The 23,868-nt window shown below is 44.1% G+C and overlaps 1 protein-coding gene across 2 annotated transcripts in view; it reads right to left on the bottom strand.

Moving 5' to 3' along the window:
• Nucleotides 1–23,868, bottom strand: part of ABCA1 (ATP binding cassette subfamily A member 1) — a 79,313-nt gene that overhangs the window by 36,821 nt on the left and 18,624 nt on the right. For both annotated transcript variants that reach the window (XM_059834142.1, XM_009811835.2), the window contains exons 5-7: nt 13,282–13,403; nt 9,026–9,217; nt 1,660–1,746 (exon numbers count right to left, since the gene is read on the bottom strand). In XM_059834142.1, the coding sequence (XP_059690125.1) occupies nt 1,660–1,746; nt 9,026–9,217; nt 13,282–13,403 (401 nt within the window). The remainder of the gene's footprint in view (nt 1–1,659; nt 1,747–9,025; nt 9,218–13,281; nt 13,404–23,868) is intronic.

Below are 23,868 nucleotides of genomic sequence, written 5' to 3'. Positions count from 1 at the left end.
AGCTGATTTAAAGAGCCCAGGGACACAGACCCAATCCATCCCCATACTCAGAGACAAATATTTTGTTCAGATCATTCTCAAATTAAAATTCCTTGCTAGAAAGGCTCCTAGACATGGCACAAACAATAGTTCTCTCCACCCCCTCAAGCTGCTGCCCTTCGTAACAAGGGAGCAAGTCCCTCCTTTTCACACAGAAATCAGCCTGCCAGACAATAAGAAGTAACTTTCGGTCAAGCCATCTGGAGCAGCTCACTCTGTACGCAGAGGAAAAAGCTGCCTTTGTTTGCACAGCAATAGGGCGAGAATAAAAGGTAGTCCTACCCAAACCATCTGCCAAGCAAAAGGCATATTATCCTGGGACATTTTCAGCCACATCAGCAAACTGAGTATCACATGGTTTCAATTATTTTTATCCCAGACAAGAAAAAAAGGCAAACTTAAGTGACGTAACAGGAAACAGCTGTGATCAAACTCTGAAGGGCAGCCTCCCCGCTAGCAGCAAGAGCTCTGCCATGGTCTTAACTGAAGCTGATCCTGAAATCATCTTAATTTCACTGTAAATGGGACCCAGCAGCAGGTTGTGGGACTGGGAGAGCAATGCGTGCCAGGAATCTTTGGCTGGCACGGTGCTGGCTCCCGGCAGCCGCCTCTCTGTGGGAGTGGAGCGCACGCTAACCTGAAGTGACCCGCTCTTGTGCATGCTCTCAGAGGTTACTGCCGTTCACTGCTCTGAGCTCTCTTGCTCTGATGCAAAGACAGAAGACTAGCAAAGGGGAGGAGGCGGCAGCAGCATTGTTTAGTTTAGGTGGTTGTGATTTCTGCTTCAGGGAAAGAATGTTTTTGCCTAGTAGCAGCACTTCAAAGTCAGAGCCAGCCAAAAAGCAACAAAGATAAGTTTCTGGCTCACAAAAACCCCCCAGTTTTGGACTTCTGACTCATGCTAGGCATGCAGGGCTTTTTTCTTAGTCTGTCATTTCACCTGCAAAAACAAATCATTTGCAGTCTCTATAATGTCACTTTAGCTCTCCAAATCGCTATTTATGTTTTGCCAGAGCCTCACAGCCAGTGTTGTGATGCCATTACACTGAGTGCCCCACAAAGACCCAAAACCAATCTCTGCCCCAAAAAGCTAGCTAGACAAAGAGCAAACAGCTACTAATTTAGATTAGAACAGCCACAACATCTTTTCCACATGCCATACCCTCACCATACCCAGAGACCAGCAGATACAACCAAGTAACAACCCTGACATGTTTGGCAACTGAGTGAAAAAACTAGAAAGGAGGAAAACCTCCGCATGCAGTTTGGAAGGCACTGCTAGGCAGCAGATACATTGCAAGCCCAACAGTTGTACCACTGCTGGGAAGACAAACCCCACAGAAAACATCTTAATTCCTGCTCCTCCCGTAAGGACCCAACCTTTAGCCACGCATCTGATAAACTCCTATGGTGTTTATAACTCGAAGTGCCAAGGGGTTGCAAAGTGTGTGCTGCCTCTACTGACTCAGGGAGAATGGCCGTAGGATGGAGGGAAGTTTCAAAACAATCACGGGATTTGACTTTGAGTTGCCCCAAGGAGACTCATGCTTCTTGTACTTGATTGCAGGCTAAGACAGCAACCATGGTGATGTGTTCTCCTGACACAAAGGCGCTCCTTACCTCTTTAACAAGCTTCCCAAGGCTCTCTCTCAAAGCTTCCACAGTTTCTGACAGATCACGCAAGGAGGAATTGAAAGAAAGTCGTCTCTGCAGGAAGAGAGAAAAGGAAACTAGAAGTCACTGCAAGGCACAAAGAAATTAAATTCTTGTAAACATTCTTGTAAAGAAGAGTGGTAAGGACTGTTTACACAGCAAAGTGCTTGATGGGGAAGACAGAGCTGGCTTTCTGTGCAACCTTGAGCTCAAAATACCCTGGGCTTCAGCACCCCACAGTGCAATGGGAACACCCTTTTCCTTCCTCCCAGGTTACATATGCAGATGCCAGAACCAGAATCATTCCAATAAAATGCTAAATGTGTGCACGTACACTTACAGTGCAAAGGATGGCTTGCATTCCAGGTCACAAAACAAGCACAGCCTACAGGACAGCATGTGGATAGACCTGAAATCCTGCAAGCCAGTGCTGAGAAGGGAAAGCAAAGTCTACACAAGGGAGGAAAAGACCAGTTGGTAGACACAAACTTTCAGTGGGACTCCACAGATACCAGCTTAGATACAGAGAACTCCTGCTGCAGTGTACATCATCTTCATCACTGAGGTCCTCCCATCAGGCCTTGACCTTTTTTATCTAAACCACGGATATATTTTAAAACATGCAGCTTCCATGAAACAGCTGACACTCACCATCATCACAAGATAAAGACTGACATGTTTCCAGAAGTGGCAGGTACAGCTTTCGGGAAATGATGTGCTCTAGGCAGGGAGTCACACTGAAGACAACTACTTGTTTCCATTTGCTCTACCTGTAACTGGTGGGCCTGGGTTTTGGTTTGTGAGGTTCTTTTTCCCTTCTTTTCACATATCTAGATTATCTTGCATGGGAAACATTTGGACACAATCCTTCTTTCAAGGGAATGAAGATTAAGATAATTTCCTAAGATTTCACATTAGCAGCTACGTGTTGCAGCATTTGAAAGCATGCTAAAGTTACAGCATTGTGACACACAGAGGAACAGCCAAGGCCCTTGATTTTACCACACATCTTTTGGGGTGAAGCTTTTAATTTTCACATCTTTCCTGGGGTAATTTCTGGAAGCAAAGTCTGGAAGCTTTCACATGTTCTAGTTGATTTGCTGGAGGGTGATAAGACCTGGTCAGTGCCAGCTGGAGTAAATGGGCACTGTTCCACTGATCTGCTGGTGCATTTAAGACACAGCCAACTTTTCTGAGTGCACAGTTAGCGCCCACTCCAAAGCCAGTTGCAAATTCAGGGAGAGTCTCTATAACCTCTACGGATTTCTACTAAACACAGTCCTTAAGGTTCAGATAAATCAAAACACATCATTAGGGCTAAAAGAAAAGCAATTAAAACTCCCCACAGGCTAAGACCTTCGAGACATATTTAAAGAAATATAGTCAGCAAATATCAAAACTACACAGCTGCACTACCACTTCAGCAACAAGACAAGGTAGAAAGTCCTAGGCTTATGCATAACAGTAGACATGCTTGTTCAGCTCCATATATCTCATCAAGCTCTACACAGATTTGGGCTGTTCACTGTATTCAGAGGTGATTCAGGGACAGAGTTGATGAGGAAGAGTTTTCTGATGATACTAATTGGTTCAGAACAGTGAAAAGCCAAAAGCCAGTTGCAAAGGATTACTGAAAGGCCTCATTCTGACACAGCGTTATAATATGCCAGACGAAATTCAGTGCTGCAAAGTGAAGTACATAGGGAGAAGACAGTTCTACCTTAAGATACCCTTTGATGGCTCTGAACTAGCTACTGCCACTCAGAAAGGGAGATCTTAGAATCACAGTAATAAGACAGATCAACATCAATATAAATTCACAGTGCAGTCCTGGTTCTCAAGTACTACGTGCAATTTCACATTCTCCATCTGTGATGGAATACAAGTACAGAAAAAGGCCACAAGTATGATTCAAGATAAGAATGGCTTCTGAAGGAAGAACAATAAACCACAGTTCTTCCAATGGGACTTGTAATGACAAATAGAGGTTATGACAGAGGTCCGTAGAATTACAAGTGGGATGGCGAATGGGAACAGGGGATGATTGCTCACTGCACGTCATCACACAGGACTAGAGGGCTTCCAGTGAAAAGATCAGTTTAAAACACACCGAAGGAGCTACTGCACACACAACTTAGTCAAAATGGAGGGATTCTGTAGATACTATACGATGCTGAAGGTACCAAAAGTTAATGTGGGTTTGAGAGAGGCTTAGAAGAATTCATTAAATAAGAAAAAGCTTATCAAGTGCTATTAAGCACCAAGATCCCAGCAGTAGCTGAGAAAGTTTGAGTTGCAAACTACTGAGGAACAGGACATTACATTGAGGAAGTGTTACTATATACTTGCCCCATGCCTGCATTCTCTCACATGCCTCTATTATGGGCCAGTGCTGGACTAGCACTCAGAGGACACTGCGCTGAACAGGACTTTGGTCTGACCCAGTATGCAAGTCTTAGGTGATTCAAGGAGCTTGCAAATCTTACCCTGAAATGTGAGGAGAACCCACCTATCTTTTCACACCCCACCACCCTGACCTTTCTTCCCTAACAAATTCAATGATGCTGTTGCTATGAAGGGAATTTTGCTTTCTTTACCACCACCCTTTGCACCCTAAAGCCCACTCGGGGAGCCTCTCACAAGTCATATGTCCAGAGACAATGATGAAAGTCAGTCACAAGTGGCCAGTCCTCTTTGTACAGAAGAGCATGTCATGAATTTCCCTGGAAAATTACTTAACGAGCCACTGCAAAGAGTTAAGCAGTTCATTATATTCCTAAGAGTCCTCTAGATTCAGGGCAGCCCTGGTAAGATTGGTCCCACTGTAAGAGTGTCTTTAGTAGGTGTCTGCACTACATCTTGGGGAGGAGCAATGACTCATTTTCCAGTGAAATGCAGCAAAAACATCACCCATCCTTTCTAGGCACACTGTGGAAAAGCAAAGTCCTAGCAGGTTTTGAACAGACCTGCCCTGTACAATCACTGTGATACCAGCTTGCAAGTCATGCCTTTACCTAGATTTGTCTTTCGGGGCAACCAACATCATAATACTCTTGAGGTACAGATTGCACTGAGTGGACTCTGTGCACTTGTATGTGCATGCTACAAGGCTTGAAATAGAGACAGATACTTGAGATGACTAGAGTTGACTGCACAGTCAAGACAAGCCTTGAATAAGTCAACCTGTCAGCTCCTGCTAGAAAAGATGGACAACTCTGTTTCTTTAACATGTAGGAGAATGCATGTGTTTGAAGTGTTGGGAGATCATAACAAAATTCACCCACTGTCTGCATCATACAGCTGTTTCTGCTTAATGAGACCACTTTACGACGTTTGCTTTGAAATAGATATTACAACTTTGTACTGATCTTAGCAGAAACTTTACACTGAACTTAGCAGAAAAATCACATGCTTTAAGCTCCTGCTTTTGTTTCCTGGGAGTGGAAGTCCCAAAGTACAGCTGCTTGAAAGCATGATATCATTGTGCTTGACTGAAAACACTCAAAAGAGCAAGGAAAGCCGCAAGTTCAGTTGCAGCATGTATTTACATTAAAAGACCTTTTCTAAAGTAATTTTTCAACTGGGATGCATTATTCAATGCTTAGTTCATGTTCACCATGTGACAAAATACCACCCATATTACAAAGGGAGAAAAAACAATTGGATTTTCATGTGCTCACCCACACTCCTTCAAGGACCACTACAGTACACAAGCCACAGCACATTTATGGTTTATTACAGACCCACACCACTGGAAGTGAGCATGGCAAAGCCCTTCTTAGGCAGCGCTACAGAGATGAAATCCCACAGGACCAATTTGAATTGTCTTTGCCATATAAACTTCCGCCCAAATCATTTTCAAAACTGGGGAGATTTGCAGAGGGAAAGCTGTCCCACATACAGGTATTTTTATGATAGAAGACAGTCCCCACCCATCACAACACTAGTCCAGTGGGACAGCTCTGACTTACTGACATTGCTCTTGCTAAGCAGGGGTGCCTGTAACCTTTCCCAAAGTGTGTAGTTCTTCCATGGGACAACTGCTGGCCTAGCACAGGGAGAAAGCTGAAAAGACAATTTACGTGCATGCAATTAGAGGTACTGTTTCACTGTTGTTCTCAAACCAGCTTTTCCTGCCTCACAGTCTCACTGACTACACCCAGTGCAAGGCAAACCTCAAGAAGAGAAGATATGTCCAGAACGGGCTTGTACAAGATGTCCTAAGCCCCACAGTACTTATCATTGGCCAAAAGGCTTCAGAGAATGGATGAAGATTAAGACGTGGGTCCTGGAAAAGGGAATCTGACTTTTTGAAACACTTGTTGCTTCTGATGGAGTGAATACTCATTCAAGAAGGAAAGCTGATCCTCTGCCTTGGCGCCCTGTGATCACTCCCAGATATTCTGCTGGGTTTTGATCCAAACAGCCTGCCCCAAATAGGTTCTTACATAAGGAAGAATAAGGAGATACACTTTAACCTCCCTACCGTGCCTCTATAGGCTTCGGTCTGTTTTCTCATCCTACACAGCAGTCTAAATTGAAGTCATACAAAGTATCAGTGGCAGAGCTAGAAATCCTAGTGGGAAATTTTAATTAGAAGTCCTCCTTTGTCTTAACTGTACTATTGCACTTTGGGCAACATTCAAGCTGTTCTGGATAGAACTGATGAGCAGGTATGTAAAGGAAAGTGTTTATTTTTTGCCTTTCTTTTTAAAAAAACTTCCTTAGCAGTGCTATGTCATTTAGAGCTCATACATTTCACCATGCATGCACTTCAATTTCCTTTTTAAAACTGTGCTCTGTCCATAATTTACTAACAGTTGCTGTTTTGCTCTGAGTTACCCAAAACACTTATAGTTTCCCTCAGGTTGCAAATACACACACAATTTAAGCCAGCAGAAGCAGGTGTTGACCTCAAGATCTCAGCCCACACACACACACGCCTTGACCACTGAGTTCTCAGTCTTGCATCCTCCCCTTCACATTTCAGCACAAATGTTTGTAAGCACACAACCAGGTCAGTCACTTTTAATCCGGATCAATTCCGTGATGTAATTTACTGCATTGTCTTGCAGACGGAACAACAAAACAGGAATGCACAGGGGCGTGAACAAGCAGGTGGACGCTGGCCTGAGTCTTCGGGATTAAGGTAGTTCAGAAAACTATAGCCACCATACTGCCCAGATACTTGAGTAGCAAAACTTCCTATTTCACTATTCAAGCCCTTGGTGTTGAATTTACACAGTTCTTGCACACTGTTGCAAGTCCTTTTCACCCTAATTGTATTGACCTAATCATATTAAGATGCTGCTTGTCCATACATCACAGCACACTGCAACCAGTGAAGCCCAGGTCCCATTACATGAGCCAAAAACCTGCCTCTGAATTGCTGTTGTACCTGCATTTGATTTGGCCCTTACTTTTACTTACTGAAATGCCATGCTATGAAGTACATCAAGGGGATTAAGCAAAAAAATTAAAAATAATTTTCTGGGCAAATTGTTGGCATCGGTTTACAGGCTCTGTAGTAGATAAGGTGCATGCTAGCTTCGGTGTGCATGTCCAAGATTTGATCCACAGTGCCTTTAATGATAAGCTATGTCCAAAGCCTCCTTTGTTCATGAACAGAAAGTTCACTCTCTGTTCAAAGATGTTACTGCAGGTCAAGGCACTTTTTAGCCTTTGAAGACACTAAGTTTCAAACGTGTGGGTTGTGATCCTAGCGTTAATTTATTCATTTTGCCTGGCCGCACTGAAGTCAGTTGGTTTTTATTTCACTCAGTAATGCACTACAGCAGCTTAACAAGAGGGTAGCCTGTGACATTTTTCTGAGGAAAACTGTGGACCTTTACAAAACAGCGTACAATACACAGCAGGTTTAGAACTGCTGGCTTCTGGAGTTGAGCTTTTCTTCCTCTGAAGCCAAGACCATGAGCCTGCTTCTCAGAAGTCCCCCAAAATTGCACATAATGTCTTAATCTACTTTGCTGTTGCCAAGTGGCACAGAGTGGTTTATGACTGCTTTCTTTCACCAGCAAACAATATAGATGTAACAACACAGATACACTCAGTACCCACTTCTGTCAGCTAAGTTGTAGAGACTTTCATAAATGAGAAAAGCAAGACTGAGTCTCTAGAGGGCCCAGAAGACCAATACTGAGCTGTACTACAGCTGGCTATTTTCATCCCCTTCGGTCCCCAAAATTCTAGCATCTCTGAATGATTTAAAGTAAATGCATGCATATAGATCTACCTGAACACAAGAAACTGCTTATAGCCATTCCTTTTCAAACAGCCCATCTTTGTTATGGTGACAATTTTAGTGCTGTTACCTCATCTCTTAACACTTATGATTATCTTGCTCTTCCAGCATGAAAGAAAGAAATGCAGACAGAGGACACGAAGAAAACAGAAGATGAGCTGTGGGGGGAAGTAACTGACCACTATGTACCATGCAGAAGAGTAATATGATTCCAGTACTTGATAATGATCCTCTTTGACCTGGGACAAAGCCAAGCAAGTGGTACATGACTTTCAGTCCTGAAAGGTTCATCAAATCTGGAAACTCACGCAGCCGAAGTGTGTGTTTCTTCCACAGCAGACAATAAAGTGTTTGTTTTAGTGGGTAACAGAATGGATTCTGTAGTCACTTCTCTCTACTGGTATTTCCAGCACTAACTTCCTCAAACTTTTGTATTTTACCAGATATTGCAGACCTATAAGAAAGCATCACTGGGGTTTCCTGGATAAACAGCTAAGTTTGCTCCAGTCTCCAATCACCCCTAAATAACGTATTTTCCTGAAATTCATTGAATTCTTGCTCTAAAACCCATTCACAGCTGGTCAATCTTTGAAACAGGGCGTTAAAACTTGACTCTTCTTTGTATGAATTAAACCTGCTCAAAGGTTGTGGCTTGCCACTGCCTAGAAGCTTCTGCCCCATGGTAAGGGCAGAGGGTGATGGTTTTAGCACTCAGCACAGACCAGTCTAACATCTGGGCTCATTCCAGCTAAGACACAACATCTGACCAAAACACAGGGACAACTAAGTGCCTGTTTGTTACTACACAGCATAAATATTTCCCTCTTGACAAACTGAACTGCAGATCACACACATTTATTCTCCGCAAGTACCACACTGCAACAGGAAGGGTAAGAATGACAGGAAAAAGTGATGTTGTTCACACTTCAGTGATAAAGACCATTTTTCTTCTTTCTTACTGCCAATGAACAGTTCACTCCCGAAATGCAGGGATGAATTCCTAGACTGAAAGCCCTAGAAAGTGTCACTGTGTCAATGATAGCCTCTCACAGGTGGGACCAGTGGACTCACCTGAAGGGGCTTCAAAGGATTCACATTAGCACGGAAGGCTTGTTCAGCTGCATGCAGTTTTTCCTTTGGCAAGGTGCAAATGAAGGCTTCAGAGTCCATGGCCACTGTCTGATTTTGGATTGTAAGAAATTCAGACAGTGCTGAGCTATTGCAGAGATCTCGCAGTCGCATTCGGTAACCAGACACAATGACCTGGAAAAGTGGGGAAAGCATGTAAGTCTCCCTTTGTGTAAGATTCACAGCACAAAATTGGTTATCACCTAGACAAAACTAACCATTCATAACATTTCCAGATAGAGGTAAGAGAGCATTTTTATCTACAATTTGCATGGTCCTGACCCAAGCACAACTCGATTCCAAGAAAAACATGTTTCCCTGGTGAGTACATGGGCGAGAAGTCCTGTGGGAGGCAGGTCTCTCTCCACTTCTCCACACACATGCACAGAGCAGCAGTGATCCTGTCCTCCACAGCAGCCATCTCCTCCAACCAAGGGTACACTCATTGCCCAATCTTCAATCTTCTGGGAACTGAGCCACAGAGACAAAACAAGCCTTGTGACCAGACACAAGTCTGGCAAATGTATGTCAAGGGCAAAAGACCTATGTCCCAAACTCCTTAGATATATCTGCCAGACACATTTTCTGTACTGTTCTGGATCAGGATCACCTTCTCCCTTAGCTCTGAAGTATCTCTTTACTAACTGCTGAGAGAAACATTTGCAGTGTTTTGGGGCAGATAATGTATCAGTGAAAAAAGTTATCTTACTGGCTGCAACAAACAAGAGATAAGATCCTAGATTCTCCTTTCACAGGTGTATTTTACTTAAGGTGATGGTTTGCTCATCAATAATGTTTCCTAATCTACAAGCAACCACTTATTCATGAAAGAAATGCATAAAATCCCTCTGAATTATCACCAGTCCCTTTCAGACTTGATGGCCTAGTTTCTTTTAAGTTACAGGATTTAGGCTTGCTGAACAACAAACAGGTACATGTCAAACAGGTGCACACTTCCTAAACGTGATAAACACAAGGGAAATCCAGAGTCTTCCATTGGAAAGAATTTTGTTTGCCTTGGGGCTGGGCATAGGGAACAATTGTATTGCAAATGCACAGTGAACAACAGCTTTACACTTCATTGCTTTTTTCTGTTCTTTTGTAATACCCAGTGTGCATTGCCCAACCACGAGCAACAACTAAAGAGAATTGATCTACATCCCAGAAGAGTTAACAGTTCCTGAATCATGCTGGCAAGTCTGAAAATTTTCTCGTCTTTCAAAACTAAAAGGGCATCAACAATCCAGGGGGAAAAAAGCGTGCTATGTTCAGAAAACAAGCAGATGGAACTGATAGGAGAGGGAAGAGATTTATAACGCAACACTTGTGCAAACCTTTAACTTTGGTCTGCATCCATATGCCAAAAATAGGATGTTTCCATGTGGCACACTCAGCTGAATAAATGGGATAGCTCTTGCATCAAAAAGGCTGGCCTTTTGAAAAGTTTGGGTGGGTTTTTTTGCCAGTAGAGATACTACCACCATTGCAGCCATGCTGAAGAGGGGATATTCCCATGGCACTGGAATGACACTCAGGGAGACCTGGGATCAATCCAAAGCAGCTTCCCTGGCTGGACTTACAGAAAACCAGTGTCTCCCAGTGCCTCGATGCTCACTCAAAAAAGTGAAGGTGAACAATCCTTTCACCATCCCCTGTGTCTGTCCACCTTTTTTTCACTCGGATTTTAAGCTCTTTTGGAGAAAAGCTGCTCTTCCCAAACACAGCAGGGTCCACAGCATGTGACCCTAGAACAAAGGCCCTGCCTACCCGCCCCAAACTAAAACACCAACAGTCACATCAAACCAATTCTCTGCGACCATTTCAAGTCATCTGAACCCATGGTGTCTTTAACAGGCAAGTATATTCTAAATGACAGGTTAAGTCCCCTAAGGACTCTCAAAATGCCACGTTCATGTCTGAAAGCAGTCACAGGTGACTGTTTTGTGCTCACAGGTCACATCGTTCTCTCCTGGGACTGTCTCTGCTGTATGAAACAGGGAGATTTGTTCCAGGCAGTGTACGCCCTGGCTATCACTATTTACTCCTCACTGCCATTCAATGCGTCACACTGCAGCCCTGGCCCAGGACCTCACTGTGCCCCTGCAACTTTTCACAGGGATAGGACCTACTCCTGCCATCCAAGCCATGTTACAGCTGTCTGGCCACGCCTGGACAACAGCAGCATAATAGACTTGACTAGATAGCTCCCTGCCCACTGCTGATCCAGGCTCTTTCCAAACCCCACACCCTTCTGAGCACACATGCCACCATCGGAGAAATGCAAGGTTGAGCCACTCTGCCCCAGAAAGCAACATGCCCATCAAGACAAGGCTTTGGCCATTTTTATGTATTTGCATTGCATTCAGTATACTGGATACACAACTCTGCTTGGCCATGTTGGAGTCCTGTCACTACAGTAACACCAGTGAACAACAGTCCCATTTCCCTGGTGATCTCAGTTCCTTACTTGCTTGCAAGTCATAACTTCTGGGCTTGTTGAACAACCACAGGACACTAACAGACTGCAGGAGAAGGCTGTATTCACTGCGAGAGGTTTGCGTACTCTAAATAGGCCCTCCCATATGACCTTGTGAACAAAGCTGTGACCCACTCCTACAGTCAGAGGCCAAACAACTATTGCCTGTTAATACTGCAGGCACTATACAGCTCAGTGAGGTCAGATCTCCACCCTAGATCTCCAGCAAAATCAAAGGGGTCCATTTTGTGAGTTACATAAAGCCACCCTGCAGGAAGAGAGCTCTGCCTCTCAGTTATTGTCTGTATTAGAGAAGTGCTCAAAGAAAGATTTGGTGGGCCACTGCCCTCCTCTGCAGCTTACTGCCCTGTTGCTCTTCCTGCCATCCCAGACCACAAACTGCTGTTAAGACTAGAACACATCACTCCCAGTGTCCTGGCAGAATCAGCACAAGAATTCTACAAACAAGAACAAAAGCATTCAAGCAAGAACTAGCTGACTGATTACCCCTTCACCCTTCAGATGCGTTACATAGATAAAAGCTAAGCTTTTCTTCTCCTTCCGCTGGCTTTGCCATCTACAACTGATATAATACAGCAGTCACATGACACAAGGTCAGAACTAGCTTTTTGCCCCTTTGGAAATTATTCTGCCTTTCCATCAGCTTAGGGAGAATGACTATGTTGCTGTTGCTGAAGCCTTCTGGTTATCCTTCCATCCATAGCACAATTCTCTTTTAATCTAGCATGAATTTCTGGCAAATTAGTTTCAAGTAAAACAAAACTTGCAGCCTAAAATGGGAAAGAAATTTTTTTTACACTTTTTTTAACTTGTAGGATTAATTATTGCACTAGAACACACTAGAACAAGACAATGTGTGCGAAGGGGGACAGCATCTGTAACTACATGAAAATTAAGTCTGAAAGGACTATTAATTAACTCCAGGTCAAAGAAAAGATCTGATCTGGAGTTGGGAGGCAACTCCTTTTGCACTATCTTAAGAGAACAGGTCTTCCTTTGAAGTCTGAAGCAACCAGTTCTGAATTCTGCATTAGAGAGTATAACGGTGAACTAATTCATCCAGCCTAGCAAAAAAACATATTCTGAGCTTGACAATGGCAGACAGCAATCCCAAAACAAGGGCTCCCCCCTGTCACTGCTGCTTATGTTTATGAAGGCAATCATGGGAGCACTCAGGAGTTATTTGAGATCAGGACTCTGTTGTACTACATAATGTACAAGCTCACTGTCTGTCTTGAAGAGTTGGCCACAGACCAAAAAGCACGCCTCCTTCCGCTGCACAGGAAACTAAGGCAGAGCAATACTCAGAAACCCTGCTCCAGTCCATGCTGAGTGACCAAACAACCACCCTGTTTTTACTTCTAATCAAACAATTCGAAAGCACTAGCAACCTAATTAATGTTTTACTTGAGTAAAAAAAAAAAAACAACCAGAAAAGAAGAAATTCAGTTTAGCCTGAAGGGTACTAGGCTATTTTCTTATGCAGATCAAAACATTTGTGTGTGAGTATCAGAGTCCTTTTACAGCTTACAACCAAATAAGACAGTAAATTGAGAGCAAGAGGGAAGAGAGAAGCAGGGATTACATTTTTCTCTGTGTTTGTACAACAGTAGCATAGAGGGGTCCTGCACTGTGGATCTTGGCACTACAGTTAAACAAACAATAGCCAAGCATTATATTAGTGGTTGAAAGTGCTCTTTACCTGCTGGAGGTTGACCTCTGCATCCAGTAGCTCCTCTACTGCAGATGATGGCATGGACACATTATGATGGAGGAAGTCTGAGAACGTCTCGTTGTCAACCAGGAAATCCCGAAGTTTCAATTCTGGAAAGTGACAAAACAAGCAACATTCTGGTCAGGGCAAAGCCAAAAGGAAACTCAACGTGAGAGCTCTGAACAGGAAAAGCAAAGCTGACAAGTGGGGGAGAAGGAATTACACAAACCATAGCACAAAGGGAAAAGAGGAGCTGCTGGCAAAGTGCTCTGAAACTTGGCAGCTTTCAGAGATGCCAATCCATGATGTCTTGATCTCAAAAAAAATAAAGAACCTTTAAAAACAACTCCCTGTAACATCATTACTTCAGCTCAATTTGCACATATACACACAGAAGAAGCAAGGCACACCAAGCTACTTCCCTGATCTAGGGTGAAACCTACTCCAGCATTAGCCTTGTACAAAGAGTCAGCTTCACTTAATCTCTGTGTTGTTACTGAACACAGGACTGAGCTGGTGCATGGACCACTGAGGGATTTACTAGCCTGTATTTAATTATGGTAATAGTAGATGTACTCTACCGTAAGTTTCAAAGTCTGACATGTGCACACACAGAGATATGATACAGAATCACACACAGATCTAGGAAGCAATCTTAACCACTCAGCAAAATTCCTGCAAATGCTTTTTAAAGCTTCACCTTCTGAAGCCATTGGTGTTTCAGCTCTTGGCTTTAAAACAAATTTGTATCTCCATCACAGCAGAGGGGAACCATCTGGAAATTATAATCCATGTACGCTATTTAAGTTCACAAACCTGGAGCTTAAGCAACTGACCCTCACACTGTTTTGGGTTGTGTTTTTGGTTTTTTGTTGTTGTTGTTCTTGTTTTGGTTTTTTAAGAGAGAGAGGACAATTCTATCTTTACTATGCTTAAATAAGCAGCAATGAGAAAAGCAGCTATGCCAGGAGCAGCTGAGAGAGCAAGTCCCATGGGATTTACCAGGGTGAAGATTTCCAGGCTAAGCCAAGTCAACCAGCTAGGTGTCACACTGCTTTTCTATTCTAGGAAGAGAGGATGCCACAGCCCATGGCAAACAGTGGAAAACAACGAACTCTAAAGGGAAAGTAATGCAAGGGAGCCCCAAGAATTTGTACCTTCCCCCTCCTACAGGGAACAGCTGTAACAGAACATTTTTTTCCCCCTTGTTCGTGTTTTTTGCTTAGCTCAGCAGGCGATACCCTCAGGAAAGCCCAACCCTCAGGAAAAAGCATGCTGGGCACTCAGGGTGCCACCGGCGGTAACAGGGAGGCTGGCGGTCCCGGTGCCACTTCTGCTTCCCAGGGCCCGAGCTTGGCAGAGCAGCTGGCGAGGGGAGGAAGCCACGCGCTCTGCTCTTGCTGCAGTAAGCACGCGGGGTTACTGACGGTCATTGCTCTCTCGTCTACATATCCAGTTACAAATTCCCTGTTGCCTTTTTGTTCCACTGAAAAAGTAAATCACCCTCCTCTGCTGAGGCTACGCAGAGGTTACTTTGGGACGAAAGTTTCTCCCTTGCCCTCCTCTCTCCCCCCCAGCAGGACTAGTCAGCAATATACTGGTTTTGACCATGCCATGCAAACGCCCCACTGCACCCTGTCACCAAAAATCAACCACCATCCCCTCTCCCAGCCCGGGGAAAGGCTGGAAAAGAGCCGGCTCCTGCATTAACATAAAAATGTCCTTTTTTTTTCTCCAGCAGAGGCTAAAGCACCCTGCTTCACCACAACTGGAGGAAAAATTCCCTCCACCCTGATTCCTTGGTTACTTCCTAAATGCGCTGAACTCCCTGAACGCTTCTGCAGTTCGTTTATTTTTTGGTGAGGTCATCAACAGTTCGCAAACTCAGATGGACAGAGGGGTAGCTGGCTGAAGGCACACTGGCATGCACAGATCAGATGTTTGCAAGCTTTTTCATTTAATCTGTCCCAGTTTAAAGTAATTTTCAAGCTCCTCTTAAAGGGCCACACACCTTTTAAAAAAATGTAACCAAGCAATAATTCTCCTACTTTTCTGTTTCCTCATCATTGTTTTGCTTTTGGGTTTGCCTAGGCTCTTTTGTTTGTGGGTTTGGTTTGGGGGCTTTTTTCCATATGGAGCAGGATTTTCTTGGCTGGGGACATATTCTACAGGTAATTGCAGGAAAGCAACCCGAACTTCATTGAGATTCCTGCTGGCCTGTCTGTAATCATGATGGAGTAACAAAGTCTGCCCTCTTCCATGGCTGTAATTAAGCACCCCAGGATTAACAGGGCATTTCTCCCCTGCCTTTTTGTCATGCTGAGCATTTTCAGACTTGCTCAGCACTAGAATTTGCTGCAAATCAAAGCTGCCTCCCAAGGCAACTTCTACAAATGTCTGAAGATGTTTCCATCATCATTTGGAGAAAACACGAAGGGAACAGAACATAGAGTTACCGAAACCACTTGTGGGACAATGCTTGGCTTCCAGCTGGCTGGTCATGAACCCACACTCACTGGTCATAACCCTTGTCTGCCCAAGACCACATATGGAAGCTCTGAGAGACCGAGGGACTGAATCCCAACACCATGGTCCTGCTGCAGTGTCCTAAGCATATAGCCAGCCTTTCTTACCATGTATTTTCTCCCCCACCCTATCTGGTCCTACTTCCAGCACTTGTGGCTCAGTGTCTTACGCAATCCCCCTCAATCATGGAGGCATGTGTAATGACTTACACGTGAAACCACAGAAAAGCACCAAACACTACAATCAGTCTAAATTCCTACACTGGATACTTCAAAAAGACCAGCGTTAATAGAGGTTTCCTCTTGAAAACTGCCATTTCTCCTCCAAGACTGCTTGCCCACTAGGGCCTGAGGAAATACAAGAGCATTAGTTAAAAGAACTCCTCCAGAAACAGAAAACAAAAGAAACAGGCAAGTCTTTTGAAGGCGTATACCAGGTTACCTAATAATGCAAACATTTGGAGTGGAAGAACACATTTTACAACCAGAGGCCTACTACTGCAATATTTTCCTGCCATAAAAGCTCAGGAACAGTATCAAGTTACTCAAAAAATGTGAGGCAAAATATGTGAGGCAAAATATGTCAGCTAAAACGTGATTTAACTCACACATCTTTTCTCACAATTGAGACTGACCAAGAGCATTGGTATGGTCAGCTATTGCAAGCTGGCTGGCACAGAGCAATGCAGCTGCAGCATCTGGACAGCACATCTGGGAGAAATATCTCCATATACTTTCACGGATGTGGATGTGCAGCCTTTCCTTCCCTCTCCCCTTCAACTTCAACAGAAAACCAGGGGAGCCAGAGTCCTGCAGGCTCCCCTCACCACAGGGTACCGCCTCCTGGTTGAAACCTTGGGCCCCAGCAACGGAGACAAGCTCTAGGCACAAATGCGGAGATGAACTTGATGTCAGATTGAGCAACCACGCTCAAAGACAGTCAGATCTGATGTGAATCATCTCACTGATTCAGTGGTGGGATGCATGTCTGCAGAAGAAATATGAGGTAGCTTGTCCTCATGGTAGACTACTTTTACAGTTTCAGTCCTGACCCCAAAGGAGCAACAGCAAAACAGCAGAGAACATAAACAGAGGCTTTGCTTATAAACCATTCAGATAACCTCCAGTGCCAGCAGGCCCAGTGGGGCTGGAATGCTTTTGTTCTGCCTAGCTCCAGCTCGGGCACTGTACGGCAGCAAAACAGGAGACAGTCCCCATCCACATGCAACAAGCAGGAGAAGTCCATTTCCCAAGCGGGGCAGGGAGAAAGGTCCTCCCTACGGTCACGTAAGAAAGCCTCCAGCAGAACTGAGAGCACCCAGTGCTGGAGGTCTTGTGCCTTAACCACAAAACCACCCTTCCTCTCTGAAGTCACAGGTCAGGATTAGACAATTGCACGTGGCAGCATTTCTCAGATACTGACTTCATGAAAGGCACAGCTGTCCTTTGTTTCCACACAGTTCAAATCAACCTTGGGGGCTGAATTCTGGGCATGGAAACAAGAATCTCATGATTTTTAGATTGCAGAGCATCTTCTACGGGAATAACACACTGTTTTAAATCTTTTTAAGATGTACATTTTCCTGACAGCTCAACCTTTTCCAGCACCTTCACGCCTGAGCACAGACCTAGGCTGGTCATTCCTTGCTTGAGAATCAAATCATTGTGACAATGGAAAAAAAAAAAACCTGCTCAAGGAGCTCAAGACATCTACATGAATTATCAAAGAAAAACAGAACCTCCATGCTTGCTACACTACTTGTTAAATCAAACAGCAAAACAAAAAGTGTTCATCATATAAAATAGCAAGTCAGTGCTATGTGGGGTCTCCGTTCCATGCAGATCAGAACTGAAGCACTGATTGCACAGTGAAGAAAGTGTCCATGGTCCATACGTTCTTCACTGCCAGAAGTTTAGTGTCCTCATTCTAGAAACACATCCCCAGTTACTTTCCCAGTTACTTTCACAAGCTCAAAAGATGGCTCAATGCAGGAAAGAGGAAGAGAAACTACAGCCAGAAACCAGTTTTAATTTGTTGATCTTACTACAAGTATGACCACGACAGGTACCACAGTAAGTGGTGACCATTTCCAGCAATACTGGGAAGATCCCCAGGCAAGTGGGACGAAAAAGCCTGTGCGGGCTATTCTCAAACTTCTCTCCCATTCTTTCTTGCTTTACTTGGAAGAACAGAAGGCTCATACCTTCCTCCAGAAACTTAATGGTGCAGTGCCTCTTAAAAGTAAACAATAGGGTAGAAAAACAAAACCCCATGGAAATTGTGGCTATGGTTTTCATATCCTGAATGCTGCCTTCTAAAAATAAAAGGCATGCAAGTGGTATTTCACTGTATCTCAATCCACCATAAAGCACAAAGCTCACCAGATCTGACTTCAATTTGTGGGGTTCCTGCCCAAAGGGTTTGTGCCCATAATCTACAATAAACCAGATTTTCAGCCAGTTTAAAACTAACAAACTCAGTGAAAACAATGTGACAGTCACATACAATGTTTACTTCCCAGCTTCACATGCCATAAGTTAATTCAGAAGCTAAGAGGAAAGTAGGGCAGTGTGTCCTATCTACAAACACGACTATTTATCTTCAGGGGATTTCACTCCCTGCTGATGGAACACACAAGGCAGAAAACAATTACGTTATTTTCTGTATATCCATTGCGGTTGGAGGATTTACTAGCCTTTGGCTAAGCCTGTATTCCTCACAGCCTAGCATCAAGGCAACAGAGAAGCTGGTGTTAAATTATGATGACCCTTTATTTCTCATCACAGAGACTGCTCATAGGGCAACCCAATCATTTTCATAACAGCAGCATTAAGGCATAACACAGCAAGATGAAATAGTGAGACAGGATGGGGCATGAGAAGCTTTAGCTTCGTTCTTTAGAGTCAGCAGGTTTCCACAAGTGCCCGAATGAAACAAGACAGACAAGTGGGTTCCCAGCACAACACAGTCAGAGGCACTTGTCTCCACCAGTTAACAGAAGGAGCAAAGCAAGGAAGAGTGGCAAGTGAGCAAATAAGGCATTTTCTTCTCCCTGCACAGAGTTCAGATTCACAGCTCCCAGTTCCCCACTCAGGTAAGATGGCAAGGGAGGTGGGTGTGCGGCACATCCGTAGCGCTGTCACACAAAGGCAGTAACTCAGTCCCCCACACCAGCCTGATTGCACAGGTGGCTGTCAAGCCTGTGTAACACCGCTCCACAGCACCCAGGCATGACCAGAGGACAAGGTCACGAGGCTCCCTGGTCACACAGGCCTGCTTCACCCAGGGCATCGCTTGTTCACCAGAGTTTTTGCAAGACACAAGCACATGAAGGGGCTGAAGCTGAGACCAAGAGCTGAAGCTCCAGCAGCTGAAAGCATTTACTGGTAGCACATGTGACCACTACAAGGACTCTGGCTAGAAACCTGCCTTAGCATTCAGCAAGCCCTCACACGGTGAGAGGACCAGGGCAGGCAAACCAAGTGCAGCCTCAGAATTAGCTCATACAACAGAATTTTGTATTAATTTTTCAATTAATTACCTGCAAATTATTCCTCAGGAATACATGACAGGTGCAATTGAATACCTCAACTGATTTTCACGCTCATTACCCATCACTGTGATTCATAGACAAAAGGTGTCTGAAGCTACTTCCCATAAAAATAAAAATGGGCTTTCAAACAAGTTCAACAGTAGAACTGAAGACTGAATTACTTGTGAATTGACAACGATCCAGAGGAAACAGCAATCTCCTAATGTTCAAGCCTGTTAGAGCATTGTACCCTACTGAGCCGATGACCCTGATCTACAACGTGAAAAGCAAACCTTTCAGATGGGCCAGTGCTAGGCTTGGCAAGGCAGCAAATTTTCATCTGCCCTCATTATATTCTTAACTTTAGACAACACATCCAGAAAGCATAATAAAATAACATTTTTTTAAGGTTTTTATTTTTTTTAAAGCAAATACTTTCCTGCAAGGCACTCTTTGCCCTGTGTGGTGGGAATAGCTCTCAGAGCTGCCTGTATGCCTATTGATACTGGCAGGAGCTAAAACTGTCCTCTGAATAAGTTGGACAGCTGAACCCTGATTTGCTGACAAGAAATCAAGCAGCTCAGCAGGCCTGTTGTGCAGGATCAGCTAGTGTGAAAATACAAGCCTAATTTGCTCGCAGTTGAAGTGCTGTTCCTTCTGCAGCTATGGCTTGACCTGTTTTTATGTAACGTGACAGCTCTCTGCTCTGTGCCCAGACATGTAGCAGTGCTGCTTCTGCAGACATTAGATAATACCCAAGTGAGCACCCACTTAACCAGAGCTCGTCATCTTCATATCTTTGTCATGTCAAGTGCTGATGTGAGTAGAGAGGAGGCAGCCTGCTGTCCATCTCCAGCAGCTAGGACCTCTCCTGAGAGAAAGAGAAATGTGCGACAGGCCCAGGACTTCCCTCTCATCTTGAGACTGCAGACACTGGGACCATCTCCATTCCTCTACAAGTCACTATTTTTCCTTAGAAGATCTTTAAAAATAGTGGCCAGCACAATCATCACGGCAAAAAGCACAGCTGACACCACCTGTTGGTGCACGCACAAGAGACCAGTCCTCAGTTAGCGTTCACTGGGGGTATGTTGGCTTCAAGGATGCAGAGCCCATTCAAACCAGCTGAGATCCCACCTCCAACCTGCATGGAAACTCAGCAGCAAACACAAGGCTCATACCTCTCTTTGGGTAGTACTTTAAGTCCCAAATGTCATCAGCCCCCCCTCCTGTATGACACACATGACACTGGAAAGACACTGCATCAGAAAGCAAAGACACAAGGCACAGAAGCAAAAACCACAGGCTGGTCACCAGCAGTCCTGCCAGCAAACGCAGCCTGCAGAGCTTCTGTCTATAAAGGGACGCACCCAACCACCTCCCTGGGCCCTGTGTAACACCACAGAAGAGATATTCTCACATCTTCCCTGTTGCAAGCCAAATTCTGTTATCAGCACAGACAACTGTGAAATACAGCTTGCCAATGAAAGAAAAAAAATTATTCAGGCTTCTATCAGTGCAAAAAATCAAGCAGGCTTAAAGGAAACATCCTAAGTATCTTCACTGTATTCCTTTACGAAGCAAATCCCAAGCAGAGCTCCAAATTGCATGGCAGATATAACTGGTTGAAAATTCTCCTGCTAATTTCCACAAAATAAGGACAAACTGCAAATTTCTCAGCCTTTGAATTGGCTTGTCAGCCGCAGAGATGATAGACGTCAGATCTGACCAGATAAAATACTTTACTATTACAACAAAATTATTTTCAGGAGTGGTATACAGAACACATTTAGGGCTGGTACAGGCTATGGAGGTGGTCTCTAAAGTTCAAATCCAGCTCAGAGAAAGAGAAATGCTTCTAAAGAGACAGAAAGTAAGGGTTTGCTGTTAAGATTGGAATTTTGACTGCACTAGGACCATTATGCCCTAGGTAATATGCAGATTTTAGACGTTTCAAAACATCAATTCAGACACAGTAAAAAACATTTTAAAAAAATCAATAGACAGATTGGAAGCCAAATGCCATGGTCACATACAGCCACATGCCACATACCACTATTCTAATGGCAAACACTGGTGTGAACATACAAGGAATGGCATTATGCTGTTAAAAAGCATGGAGCTAAGCGTAAGTTAAAAGTATGAGCTGTGACGAAGGAGGACCCTGTCCCAAATCCCTTGTACTTGAACAAGTGACCTTAAATTCAGTGGAAATTCAAGTCACAGGAAAAAGGACTGGACATTTTAATCAAATGACCATTGCTAGCAGCAGAGTGTTTTCATGAGCTGGCTCTGTGAACAAGCATCTGGGAGACTCCTGGTTCAAATGGAAACAAAAGACGCTTACATCAGAACTGTTTTGAAGCCCCAAAACAAGCAGGCAGAACCACCCCAGCAGTATCACGCTACTTGAAACTTATCACAGCACCAGCTATCCAGTTTGAAAAGCTTCCCCCATGAAAATGGCAAGGGTAATGATGAACCTCAAGCAAAATGGCAGGCAGAGCTGCCCAGGATCAAAGCGGCCTGACTGTCCTGTACTTAGATCTGTTTAGCCTTGTATAGAAAGGCTGCTGAGAAGAGAAAAAGCCACCCCTCCCTTGGGTGTGAAGCCTCACCCTGCCACGGCTCCCTTCCCCTCACTTGTCACAATATTCAGGGAACCTGACTCTCAAAGTTTAACAAGATATCAAGTCTGCAGTCAGCAGATCACAGAGGCTCCTGCTTCCCCTCCTTTCAGGAAGACCTGTCACTTCTGGATTTAGTGCTAAGTCCTAATACCACTCATCTAGCAGGAGGTAGCAAAAATTGCTAAAGATTAACAAGGATAAGCCAATTATAGTCCAATTCATTTAAGCAGAAACACTGTCTACTTATGCTGAAAACACACCTACATCTAAATTATTGCAACCTCCCATGATTGCTCCCTATGTTTCAATTTAGTTGGTTGTTGGAAAGTTATCCTTACGGATAGTAGTTTTGTTTTGCTTTTGAGACTCAAGTCCAAAGGAAGGGAAGGAAAAAAAGAATCAAGCTTCAGCACTAAAACAAGACATTATGTTTTCTCTACCTAGTTTAGGGCAACCTTTGCAACCATTCAGCCCCTTCACTAGTATAAATCAGACTGTTGAGCAACAGCACTTCAAAATAGAACTCAGTCTTTGGGAAAGACTGGAAAGCAGATGCTTAGTAGATATGGATTGCCCAAATTCCCACAAAGTCTTGGCTAGAGATCATGACTCTTGTATCCTAAGTGCAACACTATATTGCTGTTCACATTTGGATGCTCTCAAGAGACCTGCCTTGGCAGTCTGAGGAGCTCATCCTTCAGGTTGATGTTCTTCTGGACTGTCAATATACTAACCATTCCTTTGCTTCAGTACTGACATAACTTGCTGGCTGAAAAGACACCTTGGAGTACTTGCACCAATACCAGTGTCCACTGTGTTTTACATGGAGGACAGGAACATTACTAGTAGACACAGAAAACAGTAGTGCCTCTTGTTGCTTTAGGAGCCTGGTCCTGTGTACCAGAGTCCCAAAGCAGTGCAGTTAACTTGAAGAAAACTGAGTGTGTACTGCTGGAAAGGTCTTGTGCATTATTTATATGGATGCACTGGTAAAATTTGCACTTTCTTCAGATAGCACCAAGAGATAATGTGAAAAAGGAAGGAACAGGACCAGACAGGTAAAGACACTTGTGGTCTTAAAGGGCTACTCTATTGTCCTGATTTCTGTTTTCTGGCTTCACAGCACACTTTTCCCCACCTGCTGGGCAGTGGGCAAGTATGTGAACAGAGCAGGGTGATAACATCGGTGAGCAGGGATATCTGATGGCTGCTGACCATGTCATCCCACAGCTGTGCCTTTGCTATGAGGTAACTTGTTGGGACAATGCGCTTTCATGTCTGCATCTTGTCTCAAGTGGCAAAGCACTAATGGTCTGAAGCAGCATTTTTTTAGGTAGACAACAGCTGCTGCTTTCCTAAGCAGCTGGTTGACACAAGTCAGAACAAGCACTCAGACTTGAGATACTGCTGCCTTTACAGTACACTGTCCTTGCCCCATCAGCAAATCCCCTTCTGGCGTACATGCATGCTCAGCCAGCCTCAGGTATGGTCCAGTTATGTTTCAGCTGCCCTTGTTAAAATAGATGGAGAACTACAAGGAAAGGACCACCTGAGATGTAATAGTTTATGCTTATTAAGTTATGGCTGTCTGTAGTCACACAAACCTTCTGCCAGTGTCAACCAAAAATGCATCTAAGGACTAACTCAGGTAGTATTTGCCTCTAAAATACACCTTAAGAAGAACAGAAAGGTTCAGGGAGCGGAAAAAATCCCACCCCACAGGAAAGGGTCTTTATTTAAAATCCCTTGAAAGGGTCTTTTACTGCACCATCCTTAAAACTAAATTAAAAGGGGAAGGAAACTTTGGCTGTTTAGAGGGATGTGTCACAGATCAGCCTGACTCTCCACATATAGCTTAGTACTGCCAGGTCAGCACAAAAAAAGCTA

This window comes from Gavia stellata, chromosome Z (assembly GCF_030936135.1).
Source record: "Gavia stellata isolate bGavSte3 chromosome Z, bGavSte3.hap2, whole genome shotgun sequence".
NCBI lineage: Eukaryota > Metazoa > Chordata > Aves > Gaviiformes > Gaviidae > Gavia > Gavia stellata.
This window is presented reverse-complemented; position numbering and strand designations above follow the sequence as displayed.